This window comes from Alosa alosa, chromosome 18, assembly GCF_017589495.1.
Source record: "Alosa alosa isolate M-15738 ecotype Scorff River chromosome 18, AALO_Geno_1.1, whole genome shotgun sequence".
Lineage (NCBI taxonomy): Eukaryota > Metazoa > Chordata > Actinopteri > Clupeiformes > Clupeidae > Alosa > Alosa alosa.
Genome location: NC_063206.1, coordinates 19,248,187 through 19,263,225, shown reverse-complemented (window position 1 = coordinate 19,263,225; position 15,039 = coordinate 19,248,187). Strand labels below are relative to the sequence as shown.

Genomic DNA, 15,039 nt, shown 5'->3' with positions numbered 1-15,039 from the left:
AGAAAACAATGACAGATAAAAAAGCTCATGTTCCTTCCATCTGACTAAAAATAGATAGAAATACACATTTGTCTCATGGCATGTCCATGGGTGTTCCTCAACAAGGCCACTCGACTGTGGGTTCCATGCAGTATCGGTGACTGGAGGGCTATATAGCATCCTGTCGTTAACAGTAGGATTCAATGTGAACTGAGACACATTCGCGTTGCTTTAGGTGTCCCACCGCCTTGTAATCAAGTACGGAAAATGCCTAGAAGAGGGCGTGAGGGTGCCAGGTGCTGATTACTGGCTTCCTGTGAGACTGTTCGTCACTTCATGGTGATGCACTCTGCTATTAGCCTGGGGCACTATTTGGCAGCACATCTCACATCATCTCTGAATGAGGGAGCACTATGTTGCAAGCCCTGGTCAACCAAGCCAGCCGTAACATTTTGTACAAACGACTTCCTTTCACAATCATAAATGAGTCAAGCAATTCTGTGGGCAACTGTGTGCATGTGCATGTGTGTGTGTGTATGTGTGAGTAAATGTCTCTGTGTTAAGTCTGTTCTGTGTTTAGTTTAACCTGATGGACTGTAACAATTTTTTGAAGACAGTGAAAAAGTGTTTTTTCTCTCTCTCTCTCTCTCTCTCTCTCTCTCTTTCTGTGTCTATGTGTATGATATTGCTTGTATGTGTGTGTGTGTGTGTGTGTCAATTTCTTCACATGTTCCACATACAAAGAGTGTGTGTTTCTCACTATCCCAACGGTGAAGACAAGACATATTTGACCAATTTTAAGTCCACAGACAAACATAACATTCAAGTAAACAAAAAAAATGTGTGTGTATGTGTGTGTGTATGCTCATACGGATTTAATAGATCACAGACTCTGTGTTTTGCTTGTACATGGCATTCTTTCCCACTTGCTCAGCTCAGCTTCAGACTAGGAGGACTGGGACACGGAGGATTGGGAGGACCTTGTTGATAAACACACCATCACTGCTCGGCACAAACACTTAGGGGAAAAGAGTGATTTCAGGAGAACTTTGTTAAATTGTGACCAGACAGCCCCGAATGACCATTCCAGAGATGGTTTACTATCTCGTTTTACCTCACGATGTTCACACGTCACTCAGTTCAGTCACAGCTCTAGAGGTGTTTTAAGAATCCTCTAACTTTAAAGTGTCCCTAATCAGGGCTCGTCAGGGAGGAGGGGGGTCGTGTGCTCCAACTCTAGGTGTGGGGAGTGACATGAAGAGATTGAGATTGGGCAAGACAAAAGGGGGCGCTAGGGGAAACAGTAAGAACAAAAAAACTATGGCTTTGAGAGTGTAGCATGTCAACATGCAGGCAGATATATATACAGAGAGAGAGAGAGAGAGAGAGAATCTTGCTTTGACACACCAAAGGTAATACCTGTCTGGTGCTGAGATCTAAAGCTGATGCATGCCAGACGATGGGTCCTCTTTCACCATCAAACTACTGTATTCTGTACTTCTGTATTCAACACTGTATGCACTGAATGCTGTATATACTCTGCATCGCTGAGGGGAAGAGACATTTACACCAAAGATCCTTGATTACTAGCAAGATAGAGCATAACGTAATTCGTTACTATGGGAGCAAAACGAGAGTTCCGGTCTGCATAAGTGGGAGTGTCACCTTACGTCACTAAATAAAAGGCTTCGTTTTAACCCTTTCTATTAACACTCTTCAGGAAGTTAGATAAGTGTGTGTGGGTCTATCATTCGGCTTGAGGGTTAGCAGAGTTTGTGGTTTGGCATGAGTCAGGTACCGTACCACAGACCTCATCCCAGCTGCCTCTTTTCCAAGTAAGCCTAAGTGGGAATTTTGCAACTACTCTGATGCCAGTCACACTGGTTCCACAGATGCTTTACTGTAATAGTGCTCATTGTTTAGGAGTGTCCAACGTGGGTTGTGCCTGAAAACAACTTCCAACACTGGTGCCAAACGTCTGTATCATTTCCCCTGGCATTGTACCAAACCTGTTTACTTCACCATGTTTTAACTAGGATAACTCTGTGACACTGTTTACATTAATAGATCTCAAAAGGCTGTAAATGCACACACACACACACACACACACACACACACACACACACACACACACACACACACACACACACACAAAGAGATGGGAGACAGAAAGACGTTCAAGACAGAGAAAGACGTTCAAATGTGATTTTAAAAACATCTGAAACATTTACATTATCTGGTGGATCTCAACCCCTCCTCTCGCTGCTTCACCTCACTGTCTCCATGGAAACGTACCCATAAAGCACTGAGTGTGATGCCCCACTGGCTGACCTTGCTCATGGTCTGGGCAGTGAGCCAATGTTCCAAACATTTAAGCAGCTAAGGACCCTCGCTCTCCCCTCCCCTGAACCACTGGCTCTGATTCATAAATTAAGACAAGGGGCACTGGTTCAAGGCTTTTTGTGTGTGTGTGTGTGTGTGTGTGTGTGTGTTTTGTTGAATGATGGTTCACCATGGAGATTACCATTCTCAAGGAGATTAAGAAAAAAGATAAAACTATCACAGGGTCAGAGTGCAGCTCATCATATGGTATGGTACCCATGCATAGAAACTCAACCACACGCAAGCACGCACACACACACCTAGGGCAGCCGTGGCCTACTGGTAAGCGCTTCGGACTTGTAACTGGAGGGTTGCTGGTTCGAACCCCAACCAGTAGGCATGGCTGAAGTGCCCTTGAGAAAGGCACCTAACCCCTCACTGCTCCCCGAGCGCCGCTGTTGTTGCAGGCAGCTCACTGCGCTGGGATTAGTGTGTGCTTCACCTCACTGTGTGTTCACTGTGTGCTGAGTGTGTTTCTCTAATTCTTGGATTGGGATAAAAGCAGAGACCAAATTTTCCTCACGGGATCAAAAGAGTATATATACTTACCTTGTCCTGTGTGTGTGTGACGAGGGTGGTCAGAAGAAAATGAAAGACAGAGAAAGAAAGATTTTAGGAAAAACAACTGAACTGCCTTTACCTGGAAGTTGCCAACAATGATGAGTCCAGCTGCACAGATCCAGCCAGTGGAGAGACTGGCCGTGTTCAGCACACAGTTCTGATGCTTCTCAATCACGTGAGCATAGCGCAGAAGTACAATCACCATCACTGTGGAGAGAGAGAGAGAGATAGAGAGATAGAGAGAGAATGAGAGAGAGAGAGAGAGAGAGAGAGAGAGAGAGAGAGAGAGAGACAAACATATTAGTTCAATTCGGTCTTGATGCTATCTTGACTGCCAGCTTGACTCCTGAAGAAATCTCCTTTGAGAGCTCATTAAACACAGGGCTCTTTTAGAGGGGCCAGATAGGCCAAGCACAACCTATTGACTACAGAGTTGTCACTCAGGTGTCACATTCTGAATACAGGTTAGAGTAGCCAAGCTTCCAACCTATATTTCAACCACAATAATGACGTGAATGGGATGATTTACTGTCAATTAATGGATTCAGCTCCTGGAACCTGGGATTCACATTTCACATGGTGGGAGACTTACCAAGCATCCTGCTGCTATCATTACCCATAAACCTTTGCAGCCGCCCTTGTCAGGATGCACTAACTCAATGGTCCTGTCAATATGTTGACTATATCTGATGCATGTGAGAATCCAGGCCCTCTAGATACACAGTGCTACTCCATCAGCCATGAACACACAAGTGAGACCAGGGGAAGTCACATGGATGGGTGACAAGCTCAATTAGATGGTGGTAGCAAACAGCCCAGAAAAGGGTTCTGCTGGAACACCACTTAATAGCAGAGAGACGAGTATATATAGAAGACAAGAAACTGTAGAATACAAAGAAATAAAGAGAGAAAGATGGTAGAGGAAGGAGTTGGAAATGTGTGTGAGAGAAATAACTGAGGAAGAAAAACATAAATGTAGAAGGACGGGCAAGGGCATAAATGGTTTAAGACTGAGGCGGGGAGAAAAGGAGTGAAGGGGAATGAGAAGGAGGTAGAGATGGACATGTGTGGGGTGGGGTGGGCTGGTTAATGTTAATGGGCACCACTGTACTGGATGTCCAGACTTCTTAAGCACTCATTTGTGCCGTGAGAGCAGGGAGAGACCGAGCTTTGTTTGCTGTGCAGCTGAGGTTAATGCTTAATGAAGGCTCACAGGGGGTAGATAGATGGGGAGAGGGAGAGGGGTAACACACACACACACACACACACACACACACACACACACACACACACACACACACACACACATAATCACGCACACATTCACACACATGTAACATGTACGCCTTCACACACACATTCACAGACTCACGCGACTCTCGCACACACACACACACACACACACACACACACACACTCACACACACATGCACGCACACATGCATGCACACACACGCACACACACACACAAACACACACACACACACACACAACCACAACCACAACTTCCAACTTCTTTGGACAGCTTCCAGAATGTTCTAAGCAGCCTGGTGGTGGCTCTCTGCTTGGGGGCTGTCCAAACAGGAACAGGCCGAGTCCTCCAGGGGACTTTAAAGGGGAAGACAGGGGGTGGGGGCTGAGAGGGACCATGAGGGTGGGGGTAGCTGGGTGGGGTTGCTGGGGGTAAAGAGATTGAGGCAAAGCCAAGTTGAACGAGTCCAACAGTCCCACTGACCTCCTAGTCAGTACTATGCTGGACAAACCACTGCAGGCTATTGTAAGAGACCAGAGCGACAGAAATGCACATAACATCACAGAAATGATCTAAAACATTCCAAATGGGGACACAAGGAGGTGGATTATTTCAGTGGCTATTCTGTCTGCCCTCTCTAGTCCCCTTACCTCCGGTTCCCTCTACACAGGGCCAGTTCTGTAATGCTGGAGAGGCCCCCTGTGCAGGAACCACAGGATATTCTCTCATATCTCTCATCACAGGAGCCCTTCACTTCAACTCAGTATATACAAAAAGTATACATAGAATTATAAATCTTTATAAAGAATTCATAATAGATTATAATGACTGACATAATAGTTTTTGTAACTATTTACAAATAGACATGACTGCATTCATCAAGTTATGATGTTGTGTTATGATAAGCCTTACACAACTATAGTTAGTTAGTAAAATTTGCATGTCACATATAGCTCCATAATAAGAATTCAAAAAACAACTTCCAATGAAGATACAGGATGCATACATCCAGAGCATCTTGTTATAGATCATAATCAGGAAACATTATTATTACAATAGGCTCATATAATTGTTCACATTTCTTGTCTGTTTGACATATGATTATTACCAGGCCTTAATTGCATGCCGATGACAGATGTGAAAACTCAAGGCACAGAGCAGTCCTAGACCCAGAGATCATTAATGCTAGACATGTAAGACTTGCAGAAGTGAGGCTCACTAATCTCTTCCTCTTTCTGATAAATCACAGGAAAGAGGATTATCACAGACGTGTGAACAACATTAAGGGCCCCAATTCCTTCACTTGCTCATACTTGTAAGGAGAGAAGAGAGGATTGTCACTGAGATGTAATAAACATCCGAGTGGTGGGGCTCTGTTTCTCAGGCTTGCTGTGTTTGATGTCTATCTTTGTCTTTTAATCACAGCCTCAGTGCATGGGCATGCTGGCTCTGCTTGTTCAGATGAGCCGTACTGATGCTGTTGATGCTACTTACACTGTCGGCCAGTGTTTTCTGTCTGTCCTCTACATAGAAGATACATCCCACACACACGCACACAGACACACACACACACACACACACACACACACACACTCATGCACACACACACACATACACACACATACACACACACACACACACAGCAGATTGCTGAGGTGTGGGCATCTGCTGACTAAGACTGATGTCCTCACCTTGCAACGGTCTCAGACTAGGACTCGTCTGACACACACAATCACACAAGCAAACTGTCAAACACACACACACACACACACACACACACACACACACACACACACACAAACAAACAAGAATATGCAATATGCATATGGCTGACGCAGCACTAACAGGCACCTTCTCCATCAAAGGTCATGACCCCCTAGACTCCTCTTGGGCATTAAATATGCACACACACACACAACACCCTACATCCACAGAACAGCTGACTCATACAGAATGTTGTACCAATAGCACACACTACTTTAAACTTAAACACAGCTCAGCAGCAGATACTGTGCATTCATATAATGGCCAGAAACGATATGTCAATTACAATCAATGTCAATATTTCATTAACAATCAGACACATTTTGTTTTGTGACTGTAACATGTAATTATTCTGAACACACACACACACACACACACACACACACACAGATAAATTATTCTACACACAGCGCAGTACATCACACAAGTGGACAGCCTGTGTGTTTTGCTGCCCTGTTTAAGCTGGAGAGTTTTCTGTCCTGACTCCCTCTGTCAAACATCCCTGTGTCCCACATGAGTATGTGTGTCCTGGAGCAGCGGGCAGAGATCAAACTCCCCCGTGCTCCTCAGCCATCTATGGACAGGGAAGTGGGAAGTGTTGCTGTGCTATGCCAGGAGATATGAAGCAAATATGCCAGGACTGTAGATGAGGTCAGCTAGAGGCCTTTTCATACATCACCGTCCCCCTCCCATCACAGACCCATACACACATGCTCTCTTTCTCTCTCTTACAGTCTCCACACACACACACACACACATACCATAGCACAGTGCAGAGCGCCAGCGTGCTCCTTTAGACAGCGAAAGTGGGAGGTGTGTCCATTCACCCCTGTCTCCGGCCCAGAACATTTCCCCGTAACCCTCCCCTTGTCCTTCCTCTCCCACTCTCTGTCAATTATGGCGTCGCAGTGCTGACACATGCTTCCCGGTGCTCCATGGTTTCCCAAAAATCCGCCTTAGCCTTACACAACCTGTAACCACCAGAGACAGGGTGGCATTCTCCCTCTCTCCTCTCCTCTCTCTGTCTGTCTCTCTCTCTCCCTGCCCGCACCAATGTCTTTCCCCTTCACAGATGGAAGCATTTATCTGCAAGGGGAAAAGAGGGGGAGCAGGCGAGACACAGTGTCCATTTTGTTCTGAAGAGTCTTATTTTCTCTCAATACTCATCTCTTTCCCTCCCCTCCTTGTTGAGGTGATGAAATGATCTGACTAAATAAGTTTGTATGTTTGTATTTATTTTTGCCGTGTAACATAACTCAGCAAGAAGCAATGTGCGTGCGGAGGGAGTGCAGGGGATCGTGGTGGACCAAACAAGGGCAGGGAACGGTGACCACACCACCCCTAACCTGTTGTCAGCATTTCTGTTTGGCTGCGGCACTAATTGCATTTGTTTCCACTGGAGAGCGTCTCCCAGTGATCTGGACAGCTGACCTGGCCCACAGATAAGCAGGACAGAGCACGTGGGCCAAATATTCAAGGACTGAAGGAAAGGGGTCCCTTTCCCAAACACACACACATGCTCACACATGCCCAAACATAAACACACACATGCACACGTGCACACACACACACGCACACACACACGTGCACACACACACACACACACACATACACACACACACATACATACACTAGCTCTCTCCTCTCTTTTACTTGTTTTCTTTTCTCCCTCCATAGACAGACACACACAAGGTCCAACATGTTAAGGTCAAATGTCATAGGTGACCAACAGGTTCAACCAGAAGGGTAACAACTTTCTTTCTCTGTGTGTGACTGCATAAGTGACCCACTGTTTTGTGTGTGTGTGTGTGTGTGTGTGTGTGTGTGTGTGTGTGTGTGTGTGTGTGTGTGTGTGAGTGTGTTTACAGACCACACACAAGACCATAAAAGATGGTATCTTGAGAAAAATCCCACGCAGTTCAGTTTGAGACAAGCTTCTGTCCATTCAAAATGGCCAACACACTTTTTCCAAGTCAAACACAGTGGATGCTAACAGCGGGTGGCAAGGAACCTTCTAGAAGGCTATGTGGACTGACCCAATAAATGCGGAGAGGCTCTTTCCTGCACACAGCCCACATAAAATGGCACAGGGGCCAACCTCATGGAAACATTTTGTAATGTCTCTTAAAATTCATGTATGGGGCGCCTGGGTGACTCATTTTATAGATTCAATCCCATCTAGGCAGGGAGACAAAAAAATCTGTAAGTCAATATAAGCAGTACTTAAGTGATAGCCCTGAATCAAATGGTATGGGATGAGTAGTATCTCTCTTTCCCTCTCTCTCTCTCTGTCTTTCTCTTATACACCCACACATAAACACCCACACCCACCAGCTACACACACACACACACACACACACACATGCACACACACATACACACTCAATCACTCTTTCTATCTGTCTTTCCTGTGTTTGGCTCTGCTCCAGCGTGGACTGTAAGGATAGTGTGGAAGTTTCCAGAGCCCCTGGCGAGAAGTGGATGAAGCTCTTCAGAGGTCTCTCTTTCTCTCTCTCTCTCTCCCTCTGTGTGTGTGTATTTGTGTGTGTGTGTTTGTGTGTGTGGGTTCCAGCTGGGACCTATCGACTTGAATTTGCCTTCCTCTAGCCAGCCAGTACAAACATACATACTGACACACACACACACACACACACACACACACACACACACACACACACATTCCCATCAGCAATCCCCCTCCCATTCTCATGGACATATATAGTTTAGACACGGCCTCCTGTCATCAGACTGCCATATGGAAATGAGTGAGGGTCAGAGGAGTCAACAGAGAAGAGGCAGTGGCATAAGTCTCACACGCTGATACACACACACACACACAGAGACATACACAAACACATACACACACACAAAGAAAGAGAGAGAGAGAGAGAGAGAAAGAAAGAAAGAGTGAGAGAGAGATGCATGCACAGACACATACACACACACACACACACACACATAGACATACACACACACACACACACACACACACACACACACACACACACAATGATAGCACGCTCCCCCAACAGCCATAAAACACAAGGGCCCCAGAGCTGGTCACAGGCCCACGCTCAGTAGGGATGGGCGATACATAGACTCAAAACTATATCACGATTCTTCATCGTATTTTTTGTCATAATGATTTGATGATAGGAAAACAAGACCATTTCCCACCGCTTTCTCAGCCACAAGTAGAATTAGCTTAAAATGCAACGAGCGAACCGTGCAAATGCAAAAAAGTAAAACCTCTTCCTGTTTCCATTCTTGCCTACAGTTTGAACTCAGCTCATGTTCTTCTTGTGAGCTGCCCACCTTGCAGTGCATATGTAAACATGGCATCAACTATATCATTAAAGTCAGAGGTGTAGTGGTAAAATAAAAGGTGGGTAATCTATGAATTCTGTGATCACGGTAAGGAGGATATACCATGCGGTATCGGATTTTGGTGTGTGATTTTATGGTGTGTGTGTGTGTGTGTGTTTGTGTTATAATACTTACCCATGAAAGAGCCGGTACTGCAGATGAGACTGAAGAAGCAGCTCTCAGGCGGAAGAGTTCCACATTTGCTGCAAAAAACACACGAAACATTAGCCATAAGTCCACTTCCTTGTCTACATAATTCATTGTACCTCATACAGACTCTCACTCAGACAGAGAGAGAGAGATACAGAGAGAGAGATACAGAGAGATAGAGAGAATTCCTCAGAACATGCAGGCAACTTCTGGTACACCTCTCTCTCTCTCTCTCTTTCTTTTCTGTAGTATTGACAGAGATGGACACTCTGTCCTCAAAAAATACAGGAAGGGGAAAAACATTCATGGTCAAAAAATAAAAATTGTGGGAAAAAACCTGTGGGAACGAAGGGAAGGGGGGGGGGGGGCAGATAGACAGAGAAAAAAACTGAAAGACTGCTCACACATACAGAGATAACAAAAATAACTTGAGACAAAAAGAGAGTGAAAAGAGATGGAGATATGTAGAGATAGACAGATGGGGGGAGGATGGGCATAGGAGCGGAGGAGGAGGAGGAAGAGGAGGAGGAGGAGGAGGAGGAGGAGGAGGAAGAGGAGGAGGAGGTTGTGATGGCAGAGCCACATCATATCTGTCAACCCTACAGGGACATGGCACAAGGAACACCACATAGCCCTGACAGCATGGAGGGAGGATACATCACTTAACAAACACACATAAACAAACACACAGACTAAAAATGAAAAGCAAGAGTGCATCCTCACAAGAGACCATAGAAGCAAGAGTGCATCCTCACAAGAGACCATAGAAGGGAAAGATGGTTCTGGAGGAGGCAGAAGTGATCTGTTTATGGGAGATTTTACAGACTGTAGCCTCTCTCTCTCTCTCTCTCTCTCTCTCACACACACACACACACACACACACACACACACACACACACACACACACACACACACTCTCTCTCTCACTATCACTTGCGGATGCGTATCAATCACTGATGGAGGGAAGAAGTTGAGAGATGACAGTGCCAGTTAACGCTAGCGGCAGAACACACAGTCTGTCTGCCAGGCTGATAAACCAATCTATACACACACACACACATACTCACACACCAATATACACACTCACACATGATCTAAAAATAATACTGCTCTATGTGGGGGTCTGGAGGGATAGGGTAGATGTGTGTGTGCTTGTGTGTGTGTGTGAACTTTCACACACTTCTCCCTGCCTCTGTTCCTGGCTCTGGGCAGCAGCAGTCATAATAATAACCCCCGCGTCCTGTCGCCAGCAGCAACCGAGCTGTCTCAGCTGACCACGGCCTCGGACTGGCCACATGTGCACACCCACCCACCCACACACACACACACACCCACACACACACACACACACAGAGAGACACACACACACACACACACACACACACACACACACACACACACACACACACACACACACAGACAGTGAGACACACACACACACACACACTCTTTCTCACTCACACAAAGCGAGACACACACACACACACTCTCGCTCACTCACACACACACACACACACACACACACACACACACACACACACACACACACACACACACACACACATACACACACACACACAAATACACACACACACAGACATATAAACTCTCTCTCTCTCTCTCTTTTTCTCTCACACACTCACACACACATACACCCAGATGCTGTGCACACAAACCAAGCACACATAAACGCACTTTCAAATGCAGTAAGCAAAAATAGTAAAATTCCTGCAAGTTCTAATAACAAATTCTAACAAGTACACTCCAAACAAAACCAGACATACACACACACACACACACACACAATTAGAGCAACACCAACACATACACACATACACACACAGTACACAGATGCAGTCATATACATGCAGTCACACACTCACAGACCAATCCTGCATAAACACATGCTTACAAAAGGAGTAGGTACAAAAAGCCAACTGGAAATTTTGTGGGGAAATGGGCACTGTTGCCTCATGTGCTATTGACAAACTGAACACACATGCATGCATGTGAGCACTAACATCCCCAAATGTGCACACACACACACACACACACACACACACACACACACACACACACACACACACACACACACACACATACACACACCACACACTCACATACACCTCACCACAGACCACATTTCAATGTGACTGCCAGAGGACACAAGACCCTAGCCTACCCTGCACTTGCTACCCCATAATATTGACATTCTTGAACTTCTCTTTGATGTTCAAAGCATTCTGTTCAGCAGAGAAGACAGAGTGAGTCTCTTTCTTTCTCTATTTCTCTCTCTCCAGTCCATCTCCCTAGTTGTGCCCTGTGCTGCTATTGAAGAGGAAAGGGAGGAAAGAGGAAAAAGGGTGTGTGTGTGTGTGTGTGTGTGTGTGTGTGTGTGTGTGTGTGTGTGTGTGTGTGTGTGTGTGTGTGTGTGTGTGTGTGTGTGTGTGTGTGCGTGCGTGCGTTTGTGTGTGTTCCACTTCCTGAATGGCGAGTGTGGGCCTGCCCAGCCGACACGTCACCGTGGAACAGATGAGCAGTGTGCGTGTGTGTTTGTGTGTATGTGTATGTGTGTGTTTGTGTCTGTGTGTGTGTTTTGTATAGGGGTCGACCTGCCCTGCGACCGCTGCTCTTGGCTCTGAGGGCAAGGTCAGCAGAGACAATATCACTGTGTTCCTGTGCTCTTTGCCTTCTGCCCTCTGTCTCCTCAGCAGGACTTTCCTCCCTCCCCGTTCCTCAACTCTCTCCTTCCTCCCTACATACCCTCTCTCTTTCTCTCTCTCTCTCCTGTCTCTACCTGATTCCTTCCTTTCTCTTTCCTCCTTCACTTACAGAAATAGTTAGAGCTTTTCACAGAAATAAAGTTACAGTAGTTAAAACCGGGAGCGGGAGACAACAAAAAAAAAAGACATTGAATGGAGGCGTTGCTAAGAGATCATCAACTGCAAAGCAACAGAAGAGTGCATGGGAGAACGAGGAGAAACAACAGTGAGAGCTGACGGCTGGCTGACTCGGGGCGCGGACCTGCCTGTGGTCTGTCTGTGTGGTTTCTCAGAGCTGGGGCTGCCTCAGGGTCGGCCCGAGGAGGGTGAGATTACCACCATCCCCTCTTTCTCTCTCCATCCCTCTCTCTCTTTCTCACTCTCTTTCTCTGTCCCTCCATTACTCTGTCTGTCTGCCTCTCGCTCTCTCTCTTTCTCTCTAGTCTCCATCCCTCTCTCTCTGTCCCTCCCTTACTCTGTCTGTCTGCCTCTCGCTCTCTCTTTCTCTCTCTCCATCCCTCTCTCTCTCTCCCTCCCTTACTCTGTCTGTCTGCCTCTCGCTCTCTCTCTTTCTCTGTCTCTATCCCGGTCTCTTTCTTGCTCTCTCTTGCTCTATCCTTACCTTACTCTGTCTGTCTGCCTCTCGCTCTCTCTTTTTCTGTCTCTTTATCCCTCCCTTACTTTCTTTCTCTCTCTCTCTCTATCCCTCCTTTATTCTTTGTCTCTCTCTGTCTCTCTGGCCCTGCTCGCTGCCAAGTCCTCTGTAGGTCCTGAGGTGCCCCATATGACCAGTCTCAATAACCTAAAGATTAGCCCCAACACGCCTCGTTTATGGGGGCAGCTGGCACCTCTCTGATTGGCTACTTCCACTCAGCTCATTTTACTTTGGGTCGTTCAGATTGGTTGTGGCGTGGTCGGCATGGGAGGTTTTTTTCGGTTCTGGTTGGAAAGATTGGGGGCTTCTCAAAACCAACATCTCTGAGTCAGGGTTGAGGGAAGAAAGGGTGTAGCGATGGTGAGAAAAAAACATGAAGGAAAAACATACCTAAAGACTCCAGAAGGCAGTCTAAAAAAAAGTCACAGCACAGGACAATGTTCCCTTTGTTCCTCTGGGGCAATTTAGGCCTATGTGTGTTCGTGTATGTGTATGTTTGAGTGTGGGCTTATGTGTTTTTGGGTGTATGTGTATTTGAGTTTGTATTTCAGTGCATCTGTGTGTATTGGAGTGTTTGTTTTTGTGTGTGTGTATGTTGTGTGTGTGTGTGCGTGCGTTTACAGACCACTAGTGCCAAAATATATCTTTTTTTCTCCACCTTCCAGTTTATCCCAAAGGTTCTCAAAAAGGCTCCCTCTGTTCCTCCTTACCACACCAATGTTTATGGAAAAGGTAACACCCTTTCTTCCGCTTTCACATGGACACCTTGGCTTTAATTAGGACTGATGTAAGAATTCAATGTTATGATTGTAATTAACTCTTCACTGCTCATTGTGGCATAACGACAGCTTTGAACATGCAAAGACAGGATGTTTTTTTAGGAAGGAGCAGTGTGTGTTTGTCTGTATGAATGCATGTGCGTGTCTGTATGTGTGTTTGTGTGTGTGTGTGTCTGTCAGGCTTGTGCAAAATTCCAGAATTGAATTGAAACTGGCTCTTAAATTCCAATTCAATTCTTGCATTTCAATTGAGGTAGCAAACAGGAAGCAGAATTGCCATTCGAATTGTGCACAACCCTGGTGTGTGTGTGTGTGTGGGTGTGTGAACGAGAGTCAGTGGGGTGTGTGTGAGAAGCTGGCAGGGTGTTGGCCCTCACCTGATGAGGGGAACATTGTCCAGGGTGCAGCAGAGAGTTGGGCCTCTCTGGAAGGGCAACTCCTCCTCACACGATTGGTTATACATCCTAAAACACACACACACGCGCGCGCGCACACACACACGCACACACACACAAACAAACAAAATAGGAAAGCATGTGAAAACACAGGGAGAAGAATCCGGCAATGCATAAATAGTAACTAAATAACTCTCCATCGCTTGTAGCATCTATGGCTATTGAGAACAGTAATAAACAATAGTTGTGGCTAACTTCTTAAGACTTATTGTTCACATACTGCAGGTAACACACATTACCTGACAAATAAAAAAAAATAGCTGAGAGGGTATATGATATAAACAACTACACACTAAACATGAAAAAAAGACAAAAGTCAACTCAAGGCTGGTAGGCTGATTCTGATGTGAATTGTTACTACCTACTCATTTACTAATACACTTAGTATCACATGTTTTGAGGATCAGACCCAACACTGATGGATGTGTTGAGTAGCAGAACATCAAGACCAGCTGCATTGGAACTGACAAAGACATTCCACTGCAGACAGGTCAAAACATATTACTCAGCTGAAAACCTTTGGCTTTTAATCTCTCTCAACAACTGCGAACATAACAACTCATAGCATCTTTTCTTCTCCAACTCAAAAGCAGACTGAGCCTGAGAGGGGTGGCAGTGAGGAAGGGCCAAAACTAATGAGAAAAGGGTGAACAGGAGAGATATGCACATAGACATGGATCTAAGAGCAGCTCTGGTGGTTAGTGGAGCTTACAACTGATTCCACAACCCCCATGCTGATTTAAGCAAATACGCAGACACATAGTTATTTTACATTATTTTTTACATTTGGAAACTAAAAGGAAAGCATAGCCGAGTGACTTATTATTAGCTGTGCAAAGTCTGAGTTGAAATGTCCAGGGATATTCCAACACATGGAACGTCTCTCGGCCAATCAGACACAAATAAATAGTTCCATAGAACCCAATTGTTGTAT

The 15,039-nt window shown here is 45.6% G+C and overlaps 1 protein-coding gene across 1 annotated transcript in view; it reads right to left on the bottom strand.

Annotated features, from left to right (window-relative positions):
- zgc:154058 (Transmembrane protein 150A-like) overlaps positions 1-15,039 on the bottom strand; it is a 35,132-nt gene that overhangs the window by 10,257 nt on the left and 9,836 nt on the right. The window contains exons 4-6 of the mRNA XM_048269560.1: positions 14,028-14,114; positions 9,440-9,507; positions 3,002-3,129 (exon numbers count right to left, since the gene is read on the bottom strand). Of these exons, the coding sequence (XP_048125517.1) occupies positions 3,002-3,129; positions 9,440-9,507; positions 14,028-14,114 (283 nt within the window). The remainder of the gene's footprint in view (positions 1-3,001; positions 3,130-9,439; positions 9,508-14,027; positions 14,115-15,039) is intronic.